Source organism: Bos taurus, chromosome 16 (assembly GCF_002263795.3).
Source record: "Bos taurus isolate L1 Dominette 01449 registration number 42190680 breed Hereford chromosome 16, ARS-UCD2.0, whole genome shotgun sequence".
Lineage (NCBI taxonomy): Eukaryota > Metazoa > Chordata > Mammalia > Artiodactyla > Bovidae > Bos > Bos taurus.
The window spans coordinates 43401652-43424105 of record NC_037343.1 but is presented as its reverse complement, the minus strand read 5'-3'; the positions used below and the strand labels follow the sequence as shown (position 1 = coordinate 43424105).

Below are 22454 nucleotides of genomic sequence, written 5' to 3'. Positions count from 1 at the left end.
TTGGATTGAAATTTCATTCTGCCTTTAATGTTTGAGATGTTCACAGATAAACATAAATAAACAGTAGCTAGAATTTAGAATTGGTGATGAACACTTGGAGCATTTTTTATCAGTGCTGGGAGGTATTTATTTGAAAATAGAATTACTTAAAATAGTTAAGTCACACAGACATTCTGTTTGATATTTGAAAAAATATTATGTTTAGTAATATTTTGTCTGGTAGTTGTAAATTGAGCCCAAGTTTTACTTAATAGCATTCCTGGGGAAAAAAAGAGATTTTTTTCTAGATGATCGATAGTGAAATTTATTTTTGGTGATTCGAGAACTATTGTTTGGTTTTTTCCTTTATTTCTTTGGTATTTCCCACCCCTCCACCTCAGCATTACGTGTCCATTTTTAGCTCACTTAGGAAAGCACATTGCTTCTACCCTGATTGTTTGAGTTGCAAGAACTAGAGTGTCGATCTCCAAGAGATGTGTTGCTATCTCAAGACACTTTGTAACACAGGGCACCTTTTTTAATACTGTGCTTCTTAAATGACACAGGTGCTCCAGACAACGGAATGAAATTGGTAGGAAAGAGCATTTTTCAAGTTTTTCTGGTTGCTTTTTAGAACACTCACTTTTTTGGTTCCTTGATATTCAGACTGTCAGCTGTTGTTTACAACATTTTCAGCTTAATGTTATTGTGAATCCAGATCAGCTCCCTGCGTGTGCTGCTCAGTGAGTGTACTGTGAAATTTAAAGACGGGCCGTGCTGAGCAGATTCTGTAGGGTGTCCCTGTGCCCTCGTATTAATGATGAACTTAAACATTCAGATTTCAGTGCCCTTACATTCCGACATCAGGTTACTGTATCAGTTACACCTTTTATGGAATTAAGGCATTCTAATACAGTTTTCTTTTTTAATTTCAACATTTACCAACCATGTTTTTATTCTACATAATTAAAGTTGAGATAATAGCCATTGTTGGTCTGTTTTTCTTGTTCTCTTCATAATAAACAAGGAAAGGTGGAAAGAATTAAATGTAGATATGGGGATAGCAACAAAAAAATTCTTAAAATGTTGACAGAGTTGAGAAAATGCTGGAACATTGAGTCCAGTTTCTTTATAGGCTGTAGATGCTTGGTAATTGGAAACATATGCGTTGCTGAGATGTGCAGCGTTTAGTTGATTGGAGCAAGGAGCCCTGCAGAGTCCTACAGCAAACTCCAAATTTGTGAGTTTCTATTAAATCATGGGGAGTCTTGTCAGAGGTTTAGGGTTCACCAAAACCTGTTTCTTCTGGAGGATTCAGCTGTATTACTTTAAGCTCAGGCTTGCAAAAAGACAAAACACCACCCTGTGGCTAGACTCTAGGCTCCTTTCTATGCAAAACAGCTTTTCTTTGGGGAAGCTGTGCAAATGCCTGGACTTGCAGATTTGGTACTTTATTTGACATGCATTTTCTTAAACTTATATTTATTATTATTTTTTTTTTTCTTTTTGTCTTGTAGATCTTTATCCCCATTTTACAAGGCCTGGCTCTTGCTGCCAAAGAGTGCTCCCTCGATAGTGACTACTTTAAATACCCCCTCATGGTAAAACTTTGTTCTTTTTCTTGTAACCCATTCAGTTGATGTTTTTCTTCCAAATGATTTTAATGTACACTTCTCTTCCAGGTCCACAATCAACCTTGTTTTCAAATGTAAAATGTGAAAGCATTGTATTGGCCATGCATAGTGTTTGCTGGGCAATGAGATGCATCTGTAAGGACAGTTAGCAGCATGGTACCTATTGGACCATCGGAGTCCTAGACAGGAGTCAGTGATACAGGCATTTGAATGTACTTCACCTTACTCTGTAGCTTACGAAGACAGTAATCATTGGTGATACCCTTCTGATTGTCCTAGCAATGAGCATAATGTATTTGGGATGAAATTTTGCTAATTAGGACCAAAGAAAGGAACTAAGACAAATGCAACTGAAAAGAGTTAAACTAAGAAAAGAAATACAATTTTATATTTATGTACAGAAAATCACTGAGTGATTTCTCTTGTTCATCTTCCCTATTTTCTGAGGCTGTGCACTTCCTTTCAGACTTTACTTGAAAAACCCAGATCTTCTCAGCTCCTGCAGACACTTAGAGCAAGCGTAAATTGTGGACAGAACTTGCGGCTGGATTCTCACCAAGGGTCTCCACTGTCATGAAAACATTACCACCAGAAAGAAAATAAGAGGCTCTTTTCTTCTCTGAATTCACTTCTTTAAAATTTTGTGAGAAAAGTACTTTGAAGCCTTACTGAATAATTTTCATTCTGAAAGTATGAAGGAAAAATATCAAAACATGAAATCAGTTAACTCTGGGAATAAATACAACCTTGTATAAATTAAGGCCTTGTTTAAATTAATGTGTTTTGCTGCTTCTGTTCTTTTACTCATTCTACTGACTTGATTTCATCTTGCCATTAATCCGTTGCTTCCTGAGGGCCCCCACGGTGCCAGCCAGGGGACACAGGAGCCCATGAGACAAGGCGCCTTTCCACACAGTGCTCAGTTCAGTCGCTCAGTCGTGTCCGACTCTGCGACCCCGTGGACTGCAGAACGCCAGGCTTCCCTGTCCATCATCAACTCCCTGAGCTTGCTCAAACTTATGTCCATCGAGTCAGTGATGCCATCCAACCATCTTATCCTCTGTTGGCCCCTTCTCCTGCCTTCAATCTTTCCCAGCATCGGGGTCTTTTCCAGTGATTCAGCTCTTCACATCAGGTGGCCAAAGTAGTGGAGTTTCAGCTTCAGCATCAGTCTTTCCGATGAATATTCAGGACTCATTTCCTTTAAGATTGACTGGTTTGATCTTGCAGTCCAAGGGACTCTCAAGAGAGTCTTCTCCAGCACCACATTTCAAAAGTGCTCATTATCTACTACAAAAATCAAGACCACGGCAACACAATCAGATATTACACCAAGGTCAATGTGAACATAGAAGTGTATTTCTCTATTTCAGAAAATCAAACCTGAGCTAAGAGGCTAAACATTAAACACAGCGCTGGGTGAATAGAAAGTGAGGCAGGAAGTCGTGGTCTGAAAAATAATTTTGAATGAATTTATGTCAGTGTTCTTCCCACTGCACATGTTACTCAGGTTCCCACGAAATTCTATGAGTCCTCATACATTGTTCTGTCTGTGGCACATAAAAGGAAGTAGAATCATCTGATGATTTGAGTTCAGTGACGAAATCTTTCAGTTCACATGAATTATCACTGTGTTATGTAAATGTTCCCTCCTGGAATTGTTGGCTTATCTGTTGTGGTTTGAATTAGCTTAATGTTTCAGTGCGGAGCTTTTAGTGTCAGATATCAACAAAATGTTCTTCTGGGTCGAAAGACAAAAGCCTCCATTATGACAGACAATAGTTTTATTTTGTGCCATTATTGGTGCTTGTGCAGCAGGAGAGAAAGGGCAGTAATCTGAGGCAGGAAGAGGAAGACCCTTGGAGTGAGAATCAGAAAGAATCGTGGTCATTATCCTCTAGGTCAGTGGATCCCAGCTTTGCCGTACCTTGGAATCACCTGGGTATCTTTTTAAAAATACCTCTACCTGGCTCTCAAGCATTGTGATTTGGTTCTTTGGAGGTGTAGTGAGGGTATGGGCTGGCATTGGCCTTTCAGAGGTTTCCTGGGTGATCCTAACAGTGCAGCTGAAGTTGGGAACCTGGCTCTGGGCAAGGTGAACATTTCTCTCTCAGAGATATGTCCGTGCCTGCATGCACTGACTCAGAAGCTTCCAGCGGTGGTTTTAGCAGCTTTCATAAAAACGTCCAAATCACAGAGGGAATTAAGATTCACTGTTAAAATGGTTTTAGTAAGCTGCTTTTATGTGCCTAAAAACTATTTTTCCTGATTCTCTAACATGAGAATGATCAGGTCCCCAAAGGAAAATGCTGAGGTTCTCAAAAAACCAGGGATCTTGAAATCAAAGAATACGTTCAACTATATTGTGGATCCGGTAACTTATTAAATTTTAATTGTTTACAACCCTGTTTAATACTGGCAGGACTAGCCATCTAGTGTTTATGACACATATCTTTTTGATATAGAAAGATGTTAAATAAACCATTTAAGAATATACTCATTTATCTCTATGTGTATATGTTAAAAAATATGTCTGGAAAGCTGGTAGCCAAAATAATAGAGGTTATCTCTGAGGGTAAAGTTCATGAGTGATTTTTAGTTTCATTTTTTAACTTCGTTTATCTGAAGTTTTTTTTTTTTTAACAACATGCATGTATTTATGCATCAGAAAAGCACCAAGATATTAGTACTTTGTTGGGAATGCATACATATTTATAGCAGCATTAAAGCTATGTCTTGATACACACGGCAGTCAGTTTAGGATGAAATACACTTAAATGACCTTTTCTGATCTTGTCTCTAGGCTTTAGGTGAGCTCTGTGAAACCAAGTTTGGAAAGACACACCCTGTGTGCAATTTGGTAAGCGCCACCCCGATGGGCTTGCATATTTTCAGTGAACACATAGCATAGAAGAGATTCCTTAAGTAATGGTATCTGAAAAATATCTCTTGAGGGACGTGAGATGTGGATATGAGTCATCCATGTGGGTGACTCTCAACTGTTACATTGTTGTCACATGCATTATTTCCTGGGCTGACATTATTTACTTTCTTTTGTGATTTTTTAGGGGGGTAAGTATTGTGTAGCTAGAATAACACATCCTATAACACATCCTAACACACCCTCAAACATTTCCTTGAGTCCTTTGAACAATGGTTCTTTTGAATGATATCAAAGTATATCTTGAAACACATAAATGAGAAGGATATCTTGTAGGGACTTCCCTGGGGGTCCAGTGGTTAAGAATCCTCCTGTCAATGCAGGGACACAGGTTCAACCCCTGGTTGGGGAACTAGGATCCCACATGCCATGGGGTCAAAACAAACAAAAGAAATGGTGTCTTGTAAACATGTAGAGGGTTTTCCTCCATCTGAAATGAGAAAAAATGGATTGGGATCCTAACATATCTGTGACCCTTGTGTTTTCGGAGGTCACATGCCAGCCATTTTGCCAGTGGCTAAGAACCACTGAACAGGCTGGCTGCTTGGAACTCCATTTGTCTCTAGTTTACCTCCCTTGCTGATTTCGTGGCCTCTTGTTTTCCTTCTAGGTTGCTTCTTTGCCGTTGTGGTTGCCTAAGTCTTTAAGCCCTGGCTCTGGGCGGGAGCTGCAGAGACTCTCATACTTGGGGGCTTTCTTCAGCTTCTCCGTCTTTGCAGAAGATGATGTAAGTACAGCAGCCTTTTGCACCTTGCTGCTCTTATGTTCAGATTCCTTCCCAAATGTATATCATACGTGGATTGGATTTCTGCTTTCTCTTTGCAGGCGAAAGTGGTGGAAAAATATTTCTCAGGGCCCGCCATTACCCTGGAAAACACTCGAGTGGTGAGCCAGTCGCTGCAGCATTACTTGGAGCTGGGAAGGGTAGGTGTTCAGAAAATGAATCCAAAAGATGAATATGTTTCAGTTCTGGAAGTTAAAAGCAGCACAAAAAAATAAAAAATAAAAGCAGCACAGTTAGAGGGTAATTGCAGTGTAATTCAGGTAATTTGTTCCTATACTGGAAAGGAAATAGTAGAGACTATTTTATTAAAACTGCAACTGCTTCCCTCCTCCACTCCACATTCTGCTTTCATGCCGATCTTCTGGACACAGTAGAATGTGGACTTTCCTTATGTTCTTGTAGTCAAGTTCTTTACAATGAGTGGATGTGGGCGAGGAGAAAAGTGGGAAGGAGTTTAGCTTTCCTCGAAGTCAGAAAGGAATCATCTTTTAAACAAAGTTTTCATTTTTTTTCCTTTCCTTATAAAATGAATTTCAGCAAGAGCTTTTCAAGATCCTTCATAGTATCTTGTTAAATGGTGAAACCCGTGAGGCCGCTCTTAGTTACATGGCAGCTGTCGTCAATGCCAATATGAAGAAAGCACAGATGCAGGTAAGATTCCTAAAGACTGCTTTTATTTATTTGTTAAATTCATTCATCTAACTCATTCAGTTCCCACCCAGCCTCATTGTAGGGAATGGAGGTACAGAGAGACAAGCTTCCTGCCTTCGTGGAGCTTATGTTCTATAGGGTCAATGAATAGACATGTAAATATTATCGTTTCAGACTGTCGTGGAATCTATGAAACCAATAAAGGAAGGTAGAGGACTTGAAAGTAGCTTTCTGGGCACCAGAAGGAAGGCATGGGAGTGTCTAAGGAGGAGACATTTGATTAAATACCTGGCTGAGAAGCAAGAGCCATCCAGGACTTCTTCCCTGACATCTTAGTGGTTAGACTCCATTCTTGCATTACAGGGGGTACAGGTTCAAACCCTATCCCTGGTTGGGGAACTGAGAGCCCATAAGCTGGAAGTAGTGGCCAAAATATGAAATTAATTTTTTAAAAATCCTGCGTGCAGATTAAGTTTTAAAAATAGAAAGAGCCAGCCATCCGCAAGGCTGAGAAAAGAGCTTTCGAGATTTGTGTGATGCATCAAGGTGGGAATGAATCAACTTTAGAATAAGCACCACTTTCAGGCTTTTGTGACTGAAGGATAGTGAGTAGGAAAGAAGCTGGGGAGTCACGGGCTGGAGGGGCGGGCCGCCGTGCCAAGGAGGACCTCCGGGAAGGAAGCTGTCAAGGCTGCTGCCTGGAGGGTGGGCTGACATAGGACAGGGTGCAGGAGCCAGTCCCAGGAACTGGGTAAGGACCCAGTTCCTGATGAGGGACTGGTGACTGAGACCAAAGTGGAGAAGTTAAAAGGACATCCTTGCTGTCTTATTCATGAGCAACCTGACATTTCTACTCAGAAGGAAAAACAGAGATGAGTGTGGACCTGGTATTAGACCACCTTGATTTCCACTTGGGGCTCCATCATCGTCCAGCAGTGGGACAGTGGTCCTCTGTGCCCCTATTTCCTCGTTGCCAAGTGGGGATAATAATAGTACTGACTCATAGACTTAGTGTATATGAAGCTGTTAGAATTGCACCCAGTGTATCGTGAACACTCCACGGATGTTAACTATCATTATTAGAAGTGTTACATTCATGAAGCAGGATTGCACTAACACTGTCCGCCCGAGAAGCTGTTTGTCTAGTGGTCATGGTGAAACTAGTTCTGATGCTTTTGAGAAGAATAAAGAAGAGAAAGGAAACAACACTTATTGTGTTTCTGTTTGCTGATTTTGAGGATCTTGGGTAAATCATGTAAATTCTCTGACCCTTAGTTTCTTCCTCTTTAAAATGTGAATGATAGTAGCACTCAGTTCTGAGGGCTGTTGTGGAGAGTCAGTGAAAGACAGCCCTTCACATGCAGTTGTGCTGAGTGGTTAGTCACTCAGTCATGTCCGACTCTTGCGACCCCATAGACTATAGCCTGCCAGGCTCGTCTGTCCACAGGATCCTTAACACTCAACAAATCGCACCTACCAGCAGAGCTCTATGACAACGTGGATGTCCCCTCCCTGACTTCAGGATGAAAATCTGCTCTTCTTTCTTGTAAAATTGTGCCAGAATTCCTGTTCATGTCGTGACTTTCGGTACCTTCTGTTTCTCAGACAGACGATAGGTTGGTGTCAACGGACGGATTCATGCTGAATTTCCTTTGGGTGCTGCAGCAACTTAGTACAAAGATCAAGTTAGAGACAGTCGACCCCACATACATTTTCCACCCAAGGTGTCGGATCACGCTTCCCAACGACGAGACCAGAGTGAATGCAACGATGGAAGACGTGAATGACTGGCTGGCTGAACTTTGTGAGTGATGTGTTCACTGTTAGGTCATGAAAACATCACCCTTCTGTTTTCTTTTAATTAAAAAAAAATAACAATGTAGAATAGATATACACATCCTATATGAGAAGGATCCATTTGGACTCAGCAGCATTCCAGAGTTTGAGTCTGACACCAGCTAGAGCATCCCTGTCACCTGCCAACTCCCCCCAACTGCTAACTCCCTCTTGCCCTTGCTCCTGTTCTCCATTCTTAGAGTCAGTTTTCATTGACTCCTATCCCCCTAAAACTGCTGTTATGGGATTATCAGGAAGAGAACTTTAATATCTTAATAGCAACTCTGCTATTCCATACAAATTACATACAAGGAGACTGAGGTTCCAGAAGGTGCCCAGCTCACCTAGGCTGTCAGCAAATCACAGCTGCTGCTCAAGTGTTCTGAGCTGAGCTTTGGGCTCTCCTTACTGTACCACACTCCCTGATCTGAGCTCTTCCTTCCAGGTGTTTAGTTTGGCTGCAGTTTTTCATACCTGTCAGTAATAAAGGGAGCATGCTCACTCTTTAGGGAAACAGAAATTTAGAAAACAGAAAAATAGAAATGCGAGAGAAATGGGTATCATATTTTTTTTTTTTTCCGAGACCAATTTACATCTTGTTTATTTGTTACAAGATAAGCTCTCCATGGTGTGAACTATAACTTACTTTTATATACTCAAATTTATGGCTCCCAATAAATAATTGTGGATAAAACTACCATCACAACAATGTGAATACTCCTAATGCTACTGAATTGTGCACTTGAAAATGGTTAAAATGATGCATTTTATGTGTATTATGTATATTTTTCCACAATAAAAAAATTTGTAACACTATCCTTTAAGATTAAGAAAATTCTGTAGCTCTACTGAAACTTAAGTTTCCATTTACCTTTGTGATTTGTTGCCAGATACTGGGTTTGAAAGTGATTCCTGAGTAGAAGGGGAAAAAACCCACCTAAATAAGACCAACACTGGCTTATTTACATAATTTAGTACCATTTTGAGGTTTAACAATGATGTGTTTTTTTAATTTTATATATTTTTAATTGAAGGATAATTGCTTTACAGAATTTTGTTGTTTTCTGTCAAACATCAACAAGAGTCAGCCATAGGTATACATATGACCCCTCCCTCTTGAACCTCTCTCCCATAACAGTGATGTTTGAATAATAGAAATGTTTATATAAAAAACACCAGGAAGACACATCACAAAAGATCATTAGTGTCCATCTGTGTAAACATTTAATCAGATGGAGCAGAGTACATTAAATGCAGCTCACAGGAAATCTATTTTTCTTAAAATAATACTAATTTTTAAAAGTGTCCTGAAACTTCTTGAAAATTCAAGTGTAATTTTGTCTTCTTAATTGCATTCTTCGCTAATACAGTCATGTGATAGATATTATTGCTGGGATTTTGTGCTTTTTCCTAGATGGAGATCAGCCTCCATTTTCTGAGCCGAAATTCCCTACGGAATGCTTCTTTCTCACCCTGCACGCCCACCACCTCTCAATTCTGCCCAGCTGCCGTCGCTACATCCGCAGACTGCGGGCCATCCGGGAGCTCAATAGGTATGTGCATGATGCCATGTCCTGAGGCTGCCTGAGTCACCACTCGTTCTCACAAGCACGCAGTTCCCTTGTGACCAGTAGACTTGAATGTGAGAGGCATGTATGTTACAGTACACCATCTGCCTCTCCTACCACATCCATGGTCCTTGGTTGGCCAGAGTTCTTTACAAGTTAAGTGACCCAGACTTAGATTTCTTAGAGTTCCCAACCCTTGGAATATGGTTGAGACTTCTATGAACTTTTTCTCCTGGGCACCTTATTATCAGAAGACACTTTAAAGGATCTCTTTGGTCCTAGACATACCCTTCTTTCCCAGGACTGTGAAACAGTAATTCTGGTTTCCCTTAATAAACAAGATCATTTACTCATACCAACATTGTAATTCACTTTTTTTTTGCATGTTGTCCTGTGGCATAAGAAGGCCAAAATGACCAGATAGTAGCCTCAATTTCCCATTCATTAACACCATTGTTATTTTCTTAATCTGAGCATTTCTCCTCATGGATCAACACCTGTGAACAAACCAAAGCCACAGGAACAGGAGGCAGACATTTGTTTGAACAGATCATCTGTAATAATAATGGAGCAGCCACTCCCGCCATTTGTTTGGTCCAGGAGTGCTGTAGTAGTAACTGTATCTGCCTTGAATTAAAGTAGAATTAATCACTGACTAATTCTAATCATTACTGGTAGCTTTCTAAGGTTTTTTTTCGCGACACATAATCATGTTGTCTGTAAATGATGACCGTTTCTGTTATGCTGCACATGGGCTTTCTGTAGTTGCAGCTAGTAGAGTCTACTCTGTTGTCGCGTATGGGCTTCTCATTGCAGTGGCTTCTCTTGTTGTGGAGCACAGGCTCTAGGCTCACGGGCTTCAGTGGTTGCAGCTCCTGGACTCTAGAGCACAGGCTCAGTAATTGTGGCTCATGGGCTTAGTTGCTCCCAGGCATGTGGAATCTTCCAGGCTTCCTGGACCAGGGAGCAAACCATGTCCCCTGCATTGACAGGTGGATTCTTATCCTCTGTACCACCAGGGAAGTCCTTTCTTTTCTTTTTCCTTCCTCACTGCCCTGGCTACCAGTTTCTACTACAGCCTTGAGTAGAAATATTGATAGCTTTCTTGAAATTGTTTATTCAAGTTAATGGGGGAAGTTTTTTGGACATCTTCTGTTACCAGATTAAAGAAATTCCCTTTTATTTTGTGATTTTCTAAAAGTTTTTTGTTCTTAACTGGAGTTGATTTTTATTAAATGCATTTTCCATCTCTGTGAGGAGGTCAGATTTTTTTCCCCCTTTATTTTATTCATGTGGTTGAATTATACCAGTTGGCTTTCTGATATCAAACCAATCTTACATTCTTGGGGAAAAAACTCAACTCTGTTTTATTGCTTTTATATCTCATTGGATATTCAATTGCTAATATTCTTTTTAGGGGTTTTGAGCCTATATTCAAAAAGAAAATTGACCTATGACTTTATTTCTTACTAAGAATTAAATGAAGTCTCTCAGTCATGTCCGACTCTTTGCAACCCCATGGACTGTAGCCCACCAGGCTCCTCTGTCCTTGGAATTCTCTAGGCAAGAATACTGGAGTGGGTTGCCATTTCCTTCTCCAGGGGATCTTCCTGACCCAGGGATCAAACCTGGGTCTCTCACACTGCAGGCAGACTCTTTACCATCTGAGCCACCAGGGGAGCCCAAAAGTGAGTCCTTCTCAAGTTTTTTTATCAACCTTATGCTTGCCACGTAGAATGAATTCTGATATATTCCCTCTTTTTGTATTTTTTGAGGTGTTTATTGTATAGGAATTATTTCTTTCTTTAATGTTTGGAAGCATTGATGAAGCTATCTGGGCTTAGAGCTTTCTTTGTGGGAAGTCTTCTAAGTTAGGTATTTTATTGTTAATAGATATAAGACTGTATAGATTTTCATGTCATCTTGTGTCAGTTTTCCCGTGGTATCTAAAAGTTTCAAAATGCTTAGGCAATAAGTTGTTCATAGTATCTTGACCTGTGGATTATATAAGGTTTTTTTTAAGTTTCAGATTCCTGGAGTATTTGTTCCTTTATCTCTTGTTATTGATTTCTAGGTAATTTCTGCTGTGTACTTTGTACTTTATTGAGGTCTACTTTGTAGCGAACATTTAAATTAGTAAGAGTTCCATAGAAGAAAAGAACTTGCAGGAATTCCCTGGCAGTTCAGTGGTCAGGATGACTCACTCTCACTGCCAAGGGCCCAGGTTCAATCCCTGGTCTGGTCAGTGAACTAAGATTCCACAGTCAAGAAAATAAAAGTAAAAAGAAGAAAACTCACTTTCTGTGTCATTTGTTGCAGTATTTTACATATATCAAATGAGTCATTTGTTTATATTTTGTTCAAATTTTCCTTATGTCTGCTGCTTTTATCAGCTTATAATATCAGTTATTGAGAGACTTATAAAAATTTCAAACTGTGTTATGTCTGTTCCTTCATCCTGGAATGGATGGTATCCTGTGGTCCCACCATTCTCACCGACTCTGGGAGATACATTTTCAGTGACACCATCTGCCACCTGTACTCCCAGCCTACAGGGGGAGTGAGTGCCTTTCAGAGATGTTGGTGTTTTCCTTACCTGTGTATTTTTCAGTGCTGTGATACAAGAAGTGTCTTCCAGGACATGGTTAGGGCATGTGTGTGTTTTGAGAGGGCGGTTTTCTGAGCTAGTCATATATAGTAAATCTACATTGATAGTCCCATCTTCTTATATTTTTAACTCCTTCCTCTGAATTATCTCAAGGAATTCTTGACAACTTCATTTAGCAGAGGTTACTGTGAATTCTAGGTTTTAGACAACCAGCTGGGCACACAGAGCCCGTCCTGGTTACCCAGAATAAGACTGAATCCAGAGCCTCTGGAAGTTGTATTCATGTCAGTGAATTTATCCCCACGTAGGAGTTTGTTAGCATGATGCTCTGTTGCTGATCAAGGATCTTCAGAATCTATTCCCCACTTACTACTGAATTTCTGTTTCTGCCTATGTAGTAAGTAGAATAATAGTGTCCCAAAGATTTTCACTGGGCTTCCCAGGTGGCGCTAGTGGCAAAGAATTTGCCTGCCAATGCAGGAGATGAAAGACACAGATTTGATCCCTGGGTCATAAAGATCCTCTGTAGTAGGAAATGTAAACCTACTCTAGTAGTCTTGTCTGGAAAATCCCATGGACAGAGGAGCCTGTTGGGCTATCGTCCATAGGGTCACAAAGAGTCAGACATGACTGAGTGACTGAGCACACAAAGATGTTTACATCCTGTTCCCCCAGAACCTGAGAATGTGTCACCTTGCATGGTAAAGGAGACTTTTCAGATGTGATTGAATGTAAGATCTTGAGATAGGGAGATTTTCCTGGATTATCTGGGTGGACCCATTATATCACAAGGGTCCTTTTAAGAGGGAGGCAAGGGGGGCAGAGTGAGAAAGGAGATGTGATGACAGAAGCAGACATCAGAGCAGTGTGGGTCCACAAGCCAAAGAATGCAGGCCCCCTCTGGAGGCTGGAAAGAGCAAGGAAACACCCTCCCCTAGGGCCTCCAGAAGTAATGTATGTCTGCTGACCCGCTGGAGATTTCTGGCCTCTGGAATCCTAAGGCTATACTTGTGTTGTCTCAAGCCAGTAAGTTTGTGATAATCTGTTAGAGCAGCAATAGGAAGCTAATATAACATATTGGCAAGTCTTTTTTTTTTCTTCTAACATAACTTTGTAATTGGCCCTTAAGGACAGTGATCTCATTCCAGCTGTGGTGGATCAATGAAGTATGGTGGGGTTGGGACCTTAGGGAAACTGGCATCATCCTGCAGTGTGACCACCTCAGCTACAGTCACCACAGGAGCTGGTGCTGCTCTCAAACAAGGCTCAGGGGACTTAGGTGGGGGTGGGTGCTTGGATTATCCAGAACCCCTCCGTTTGAATTCTTGGAATCCCGGCCTTCCCTCTGACGTTCAGATAAGAGATCCAGTGAGATTATGGATGCAGTCTGTGTTCTAATCTGGTGCTCTGTGTGGACCAGACTCTACTTCTTTATGGTCATCCTGGAGACGCCCTGACTCACTAGCTTTTCCTTGAGGTGAGATCTTAAAACCTGGAACCTGAGTTTCCTCGTGTGAATGCTCCAGTGTCTTCACACATAGCCACTCCATCTTTTCATTCCCAGAAATCAGTCCTGATTGTTCATGCAGCTGTTTTTCCACCAAGAATCTTGGGCTTCCAGTGTAACACCCTCAAATGCTCACTGAATGTTTACCACTTTGAAAGCAGCCCAGTTGAAGAACTAATAATCCCAGAGCCTGTTTTCCTTGAGGGTCTGTTACCTGTAACGTCTTCCTGCCAATAATCACACAGGTTGTTATGTTAGCTTCTTTTTGTTGCTCCAGCAGATTACCACAACCTTCGTGTGTTAAAATAACAAATAACCCTCTTTCTTAGGGTTTTGGGGATCAGAAGTCCTAAAACTGAGGCTGCGTTCCCTCTGAGGCTTTAGGGAAGAATCTCTTTTTTTCGCCTTGTCTAGCTGCTAGAGACCCCTTGGCCCACAGCCCCTTCCTCCATTTTCACAGGCCACAGTAGCATCTTTAGCCTGCTCCCTCTCTGGACTCTACTTCACTGGTCACCTCTCCTTCTCTTCTCTTCTCTGACTCCCTCTCCTTCTCTTCACTCAGACCCTGTGTTGACATGGGACTTGCCCAGACAATCCAAGATAAGCTCCTCATCTCAAGGTCCAAACCCTTAATCATATTTGCAGGGTTCCTTCTGCCATGTAAGGCAGGTTCATATTCACAGGTCTTTGGGATTAAGCTGTGACATCTTCTTGGTCGTGGTGGTTGAGAAGCTGCGGGGGAGAGAGGGGCAGTAGCACATTACTCTGTCTACCACGTCATGTTCCAGCTGTAGACAAAGGAGTCCACTTTATCTGAGGTTAGCAGAAAGAGGGTTATTAAAGGCTGTTATCTGGTTTATTGAAGAAGGCCTAGAAAAGAGGACTCCCAGAGCTCTCCTTTGAACTGGTCCTGCCAGGAAGCTGCTTCAAAGTTTAGACTTTGCCAGCACTTCAGCCAAAACCCTTCTACACTGTGCTTCCAGAAGACCCATGTGGCTGTCACTTCACTGTATGTACTTCCGCCTCCAATGAGGGCTCACCTCTTGGTAGGAGCTAGGTCATGTGCAGAAGTGCTGGCCACAAGGGAGTCTGGGAAATAAATATACTTTTGAACAATATATCACTGGACTTCCTTGGTGGTACGGTGGATAAGAATCCACCTGCCAATGCAGGGGACAGAGAAAGATTCCATATGCCGTAGAGGAACTAAGCTGGCTTGCCACAGCTACTGAAGCCCACGTGCTCAAAAGCCTGTGCTCCTCGACAAGAGAAGTCACCGAAACGAGAAGTTAGGCACTGCGATTAGAGAGTAGCCCCTGTCACCACAACTAGAGTAAAGCCCGCATGCAGCAAGAAGGCCCAGAGCAACCAAACATTAAAAAAATATATATGTTTCAATGATACAAAAATATATATGTATCATTGTGTAGTTTTCTACACAGTGTTTTGATAGAATGGGTTGAAATGTGGTAAGTGAGCCAGCCTTTAAAATATGCAGAGTATTCCACGATCAGGGAAGGCTTTTCCTCAATGACAGGTGATATTTGAGGAGACACCTGAAGAGAGTGAAGGAGTAAGTCACAGAGATAGCCTTAGAAAAGAACATTCCAGGCAGAGGGAAAAATGCCTAGTCAAGTTGTCTTTTGCTTTGGGTAATTGAATAGGCATAATAATCTTGAATTTTCTGGAGACTTCATTTTCTCCCTCCCAGAAAAACAAACAATATTTCCTTCCAAAAGTAATAATTACTGTATTTAACCAAATCTAAAATGCCATCCGCTTTAAGATATTACATTGGGAACCAATAAAAAAGATGAATGCTGCCAACATAACCATAGCTTCCCCATCGGTTTTGGTGGTGCTTGCGTAGTGGGGGCATGAGAGGGGATGTGTGTCTGAGAGTCAGTGAAATTGTGAAGATGAATAGATACGGTGGATGATGGACCTGTGTGTCTTCTTTCATTTGACTGTTAGTCTTTAATTTCAGAACCGTGGAAGATCTGAAAAATAATGAAAGCCAATGGAAAGACTCCCCACTGGCAACCAGACACCGTGAGATGCTGAAACGCTGCAAAACTCAGCTTAAGGTCTGTATAGTTAACTGGGGTAATTATGGATCAGCCTCACAATAGGAATTTTCCCACCAGAATATGCGCCTTGAATGAACAGTTTAATGTCCTCATTTTTTCCTCATTATTCTTTTCCCTTAGATAAAAATGGTACATTTAAATGCTTGTTGATTGTTTCTGTGTATATTTGAATCTCAGGACTGAAAGTGCATACACGTGTGCCAGTAATGATATGAATTCTTAATGGATTTTATCATCCTGGAACATCATCTCCCTTTCCTTACCTCATGCAAGATGTTCCCCCTCTACTAACCCTGACTCCACACCCAGATACACACACACTCCAGTTTGTCCAGCCACGCATCTTCATGTTTGACACAGTGGATTGTGGTGGTGGTAGTGGAAAGCTATCTTTCCGTTGCCCCTCATTCTTTGTTGAATTGAAAATGATCCATTGTATAGAACCTAACTGTAGACGGGAAGATTTCTGCTTATAAACATGATGGTGGTGGTTTAGTCGCTAAGTTGTGTCTGACTCTTGTGACCCCATGGACTGTAGCCCTCCAGGCTCCTCTGTCCATGGGATTCTCCAGGCAAGAATACTGGAGTGGGTTGTCATTTCCTTCTTCAGGGGATCTTCCCGACCCAGGAATTGAACCCAGGTCTCCTGCATTGCAGGCAGATGATTTACCAACTGAGTTGTGAGGGAAGCCCTTATATAAGGAAGCTTATAAACATAGCTAAAAACAAACAATAGCTAAAGTTGTACAGGGAAAGCACAGACAGCAAATGTATTCATTTTTCTGTGCTTATGTTCAGATTACAAAGTTGAATGTTAGCTGGCCATGTTTTCTGTTGATTAGTAGGATGATACGTAAAAATTTTACCTGACTTGGATTTCTGGTACAAGTTAAAAATTTCACTTTTATTTACTAATGGAGTAGAAACCTGTTTGAGAAGCAGAATAAACCAGGGACTCTTTTCTGGGGTCTATAGAACCCTTAAGCACTCCAGAGAGAGGTTTCAAGAAGTCTGTAAACTGTTGACATTTATATGTAATGTGTGTGCATGTGGATGTTTAAACTCACAGCAATCCTCTCAGATGGGTGTTATACCCTTGGTGGAGAAGCATTTTGCCCAAGATGAACTTAAGTACTGACCTGGAATTTAGATGTGAATATGTCAGGCTCCTTCTCAGTAACCACCACTGCCTTCCAAAGGGTCTCTCTTGTCAAGTTTTTCAAATACGACAGTGATGACTTAGCCTTTTCAGCACTAAACTATGCCCAGTGGTTCGCGTGGCTCACCTTCTTAGAGAAGAGGAAGCTCTTGAAACACAAACAGCGTCTTACAGCCCGTTAGTGCTAATGCTCTGGAAGCCCTAGAGCAGGGGTCCCCAACCTCCAGTATCTAATGCCTACTCTTAGGTGGAGCTGATGTAATAATAAACCTAAAGTGCAAAATAAATGTAATGCACTCGAATCACCCCAAAACCATCCCCACCCCACCACATCCCACTCTCTGGAAAAATTGTCTTCCATGAAACTCGTCCCTGGTGCCCAAAAGGTGGGGGACCGCTTCCCTGGAGCCTAGATTTCCCATCTCCTGGCCCATGCCCTGCCTGTGACCACACATAGGAACTTAGCCACCAGCTAATCTATGAATGGGGACATACCTGCTTCCACAGAAACTGGTACGATGCAAGGCCTGTGCTGATGCTGGCTTGCTTGATGAGAGCTTTCTGAGAAGATGTCTGAACTTCTACGGCCTTCTCATTCAGCTGCTGCTCCGCCTCCTGGACCCTGCCTACCCAGAGTGAGTTGCTCTGTCTTCCTCCCCCAGGCTGTGTTGTCTTTATTGCTCTACAGAGCCGACACCCAAAACCAAGACCTGGGATAATGTAATCAGGAATGCATTTCCAGATTGTGCTTAGATAGACTATGAAATTAGTAATGTTAATAGCTGTTTTCTCTGAAATTAGTTATAGTAGTGAAGGACTGTCAACACTTCTTAGGTTAATTTTGAGAGAGTGCTTTTTGAAAATTGGCTGTAAAAAAAAAAAAAGAAAATTGGCTGTAAAATCTTTGATAAAAAAGGAAGTCTATGAATTGGAAGTGAAAAGTTGGGATTAACAGGATATCGGGTACCCCCGAGCACTGGGTCCATCCAGATCCCTAGTCAATTCCGAGAATGAACCGAGAACATCGTGGATCTCTTTATCATCACCTGGACAGCTCCTCTAGACAGCCATTTTTGTTTGCTTTGTTACAATTTTATGGTTATTATGAAATCTCCAGATCATCAATGTTGGGGAGGTTGGCCAAAGCCCACTGCAGGAGTGGAAAATAGTATTTAAAGTAAAAATGTCCCTGATGGTAAGAATTGGAATTCTAAACCAGTTCTGCCAGTCCTTAGAATCTGTATTCGTTATTGTTTATTCTATTAAGTCGTGTCCAACTCTTTTGTGACTCCATGGACTGTAGTGCACCAGGCTCCTCTGTCCATGGGATTTCTCAGACAAGAATACTGGAGTGGGTTGCCATTTCCTTCTCAGGGGATCTTCCCGAACCAGGGATCGAACCCAGGTCTCCTGAACTTGCAGATGGGTTCTTTACCACTGAGCCATCAGGGAAGCCTCAAAGTCTATATAGGTATAGATTATGGCATTGATTACAATCATTCACATAAGGAATTGTGGAAGAGAAAGAAGAATATATGAAGCAGATGCCTTCCAAAGAATCAAAAGTTGCATTTTGCCTCTAAATGCGAAAACATTTATGTGCAGTGTTAAAGATGAAATTCAAACATATAAAAGCAAAAAAATAAATGTGTAGCTGTATTGTCTTAAACAGTTCAAGCTGCATAAAATGACCAAACATGACAGTTTTGTTTCCTTCACGTTTTATTTATTGCATTAATCTTAACAGGAAACCAAGAAAAGGAACAGCATTCACGTCCACCTTAGCACATCCCCATCTTCATGATTCCCTGTTCATTTCCGGTTGCAGTTTCTTTGCCTGTGCACTCTTTACTTAGTTGTACTATAGAATGAGAGCTTTTCCCGAGTGAACCACTTATTGTAATGGTAGTGTTCTAATCCTCATCGTTTGATGTGTCACGATTTCACTTTGTAACCTGTACTTTTCTCTCTCTGACAGTGTAACACTGCCTTTAAATTCAGATGTCCCCAAGGTATTTGCAGCATTGCCTGAGTTTTATGTAGAAGATGTTGCTGAATTTTTATTTTTTATTGTACAGTAAGTCCCATTCACATATTATATATTTCTAATATGTATTTATATTTAATGTACACATTGTATTACAAACCTCCATTTGATGCCACTGAATGCTGCCCAGAGACTGGAAAAATAAATCCAGCTGTGGCACCAAGCCAATTCCAATAATATCTCAAGACAGAAGCAGGATTAACAATGCTAGTAATAATATACTCTGTGAAAATTGAGTTCAATTTTTAATAACTGAGTATGCGTTTCTGAGAAACAGAAGGAGAAAACAGTTTATAAATATCTGAGTGAACATTCAAAGCCAGAAATACCCACATCTGTATTTGGTACCAATATTTTTCTCAACTGTAAAATTAGAGAAAGCTTCAAAGAAATAAGTTGAGTTTATAAGTAATATTTGAAATCTGAAAAAAATGAAAACTCCATCAAAATATTTTTTAAGTCTTTTTGGTTGTGAAGATCTTTTGTAAAATTATGATTTAATTGTAGCTTCAGTTTATTTTCCAAGACGTAAATTAATGTAACATGCTGTGGCCAACAGACACAGTGGGTTTGAAATCTTACCCAGTTATAATGTGAATAGTCACCTTAAAATCATCAAGTTAAAGGGAATTCAGCAACCTGGTTCCTCGACCTGTTCGTCCCCTTCCTCGCCCAGTCAGCAGCATCCACCCACGTGAGCCTCTCGAAGCTTCACTACCTGTCCTTCTCGCCTCTCTTCAGATACTCTCCTCAGGTGCTTTACGAGCCCTGCACTCAGGATATTGTGATGTTCCTTGTCGTGATGTTATGTAACCAGAACTACATCCGAAATCCGTATCTGGTGGCCAAACTGGTAGAAGTCATGTTCATGACCAACCCTGCTGTTCAGCCAAGGACCCAGAAGTTTTTTGAAATGATCGAGAACCATCCCCTCTCCACCAAGTTGTTGGTCCCTTCCCTGATGAAGTTTTATACAGGTAATGTTCCTGGTGTGTACAGGTGGGCAGGATTGTCTAAAACCAGCAGGTGAAGTTGTTCTAAACCTGCCACCTAATCTCCTAGTGTCCACATAGAAGTATCACCCACTAATCCACCGCCAGCAGTACAAAAACTGTTGGTTATTTTCCGCTTGAGTTGTGGAAGCTCTACACTGACCACTCTCTTTAATACATACTAGTCACTGATAATTCAGTGGAATCTATAAAAAGGTAGAGGGGTTACATTGAGACCAAATTGATTTTTCATCTGAAATTACCTGGTTCATTTTATATTTGACTGCGCTAGGTCTTCATTGCTGCACATGGGCTTTCTCTGATCGCAGCAAGTGGGGGACTGCGGTGCTCAGGCTTCTCATTACAGTGGCTTCCCTTGTTGTGGAGGGGCTGGGGCACATGGACTTCAGTAGTTTCAAACCCATGTTCCCTGCATTGGTGGTGAATTCCTAACCACTTGCAGGGGAGCCCCACCTGGTTCATTTTAGTTTCTTAACTTACAACATTAGTTTTGCAAACACAGAGTTTCAAAACTGTGGGTGAAACAGGGAGCTGGTTAAAAATGCTTATTCTTGGGACCTCCCCCCACCACCCCCCGAAACCACCGGAATTAGGATCTCCGGTCACTAATTCTGTACATTTATCGAACGTCTACTTTTTGCCAGGCACTGTCCTAGGTGCTGGGTGACACGGGTGAACAAGATTGAGAACATATCAGACGCTCTGCAAGGAGGTCTTCCTCTTCTGGTTGAACTGTATTCTGAGTTTCCATTCATAATCTGGCTTTTCAACTGCAGGTGTATTTTCATAAAGCCAGTTGGTTACCTGTGGGCCGCATTCTCCTGTTCTCTACCAAAGGCACATGATTGTACCAATGGGACAGTTTTTCTCCAGTTGTATATTTCTCAGGAAAAGAAGTGTGCTGTCTGCCTTCTTACCTTCTGTTGAACCTAGCACGCTCTGGGCACTCATTTAGCAGAATATGCTCGCCTTGCTCTTGAAAGAAACCCCAGCCTCCATGAGCACAGTCCCTTGCTGTTCACAGAGGCAGCAGTGGATTGAAGGTTCTTCTGTGTTCAGTGACAGCCATCCCTTCCCAGTTGATCAAGACCTGCTCCTGCTTATTTTGAGATGATGCCCATAATTCTCTCTGCTTCTGAGGCTCAAGAGTCTGTCCGTCTTCTTCTGCTTCGTCACTGTTACCTTGTGTCACCTCTTGGAAATTTCTCTCCTTCCTAATCTACCTATATCCTCTTAAACCTAAAGAAGTCCACAAGCCCCTTGAAGTTTTGTTAACATGCTCACCTTGGCAACAGCAGAGAGCACTCCTGGGTAAAAGGCCCTTGCTTGGCTCGCCTGTCCTTCTCTTACCTCTTATCCCTGGTAGGAGAGGACGACGGGCCATTCAGGTACAATTGGTGCATCAGCTGTTTACAGAACGGGACCTCATATGGTACCCTGCACATCAGGCTTCACTGAATTGAAGGTAATCCTAAATTTCTTTAAAAAAAAAAAATGATGAGGTATCTCTTTTCACCTATCAAACTTATATTTAAGATGGGAATACCCAGTGTTAAAATGGTTTTAGGAAAATAAACTAATCTGCAAAAGCCTATTTCAGCCCTTCTGTCACTAGTATGGAGAATCAGTGCTGTGAAACTGAGAATGTAGGTTCGTAAAGCCTTTCTGGAAGGCAAATTGGCCATCCACACCAGACACTTTAAATAGTGTTCCTATCTGGGGACTTCCCTGGCAGTCCAGTGGAGAAGATTCTTCACTTCCACTTTGAGCAGCACAGGTTCAATCTCTGGTTGGGGAACTAAGATCCCACATGCTGTGGGGCACAGCCAAGAAATAATAATAATAAGGAACACCGGAGTAACAGATAATCTGTGTTGGAAGCAGCCATTCTCTGTCCCTGGGGCTGGGGCAACCAAGGGAAAAGGCTTGGGGTTATTGGAGTCTGGTTGCTCAAATGATTTCCTAAAGGAAATCAACTCTGAATATTCAGTGGAAGGACTGACACTGAAGCCGAAGGTCCAATACTTTGGCCACCTGATGGGAAGAGCCGACTCATTGGAAAAGGCCCTGTTACTGGGTAAGATTGAAGGCAAAAGGAGAAGGAGGTGGCAGAGGATGAAATGCTTAGATAGCATCACTGACGCAACGGACTTGAATCTGAGCAAACTTTGGGAGACAGTGAAGGACAGGAGAGCCTGGTGTGCTGCAGTTCATGGGGGCGCAAAGAGGACTTAGTGACTAAACAAGAACAGCAGCAACAAATAGTGAAAGTATTAAAAAGAAATTCCTGCCAGTTGTAGGTCAGTTAAGTAAATTATCATTTATCCATCCAGTGGGTCCATGTGAGCCATAAAAAATAGTGTTAGTTACATTAAATGGTTAAGTAATAAAAAGAAAGTGCCATTAATGGGACAATTTGTCAACTGTGACCACCTTTTGGTACACAAATATATATTACAGATAAAGGTATGGGAAGATACACACCAAAATGTTAACAGTGAGTTGTTTGTTTTTGAATGGTTAAATTGTAAGTGGTTTTCTTTTTCTTTTTAAAAAGTTATCTAATGTCTTCATTATTCGACAGTAAACTTGTGTTGTCGGTATTGAAAAAACAAAAAAGATTTTAGTTAAATGCAT

At 41.4% G+C, this 22454-nt stretch overlaps 1 protein-coding gene across 2 annotated transcripts in view; it reads left to right on the top strand.

The window, feature by feature from the left end:
• The window catches only part of UBE4B (ubiquitination factor E4B), a 122087-nt gene that overhangs the window by 77494 nt on the left and 22139 nt on the right, over positions 1-22454 (top strand). For both annotated transcript variants that reach the window (XM_005216967.5, NM_001102504.1), the window contains 11 exon segments: positions 1497-1580; positions 4417-4473; positions 5165-5281; positions 5380-5478; positions 5876-5989; positions 7595-7793; positions 9240-9378; positions 15496-15595; positions 17265-17392; positions 18736-18834; positions 19546-19781. In XM_005216967.5, the coding sequence (XP_005217024.1) occupies positions 1497-1580; positions 4417-4473; positions 5165-5281; positions 5380-5478; positions 5876-5989; positions 7595-7793; positions 9240-9378; positions 15496-15595; positions 17265-17392; positions 18736-18834; positions 19546-19781 (1372 nt within the window).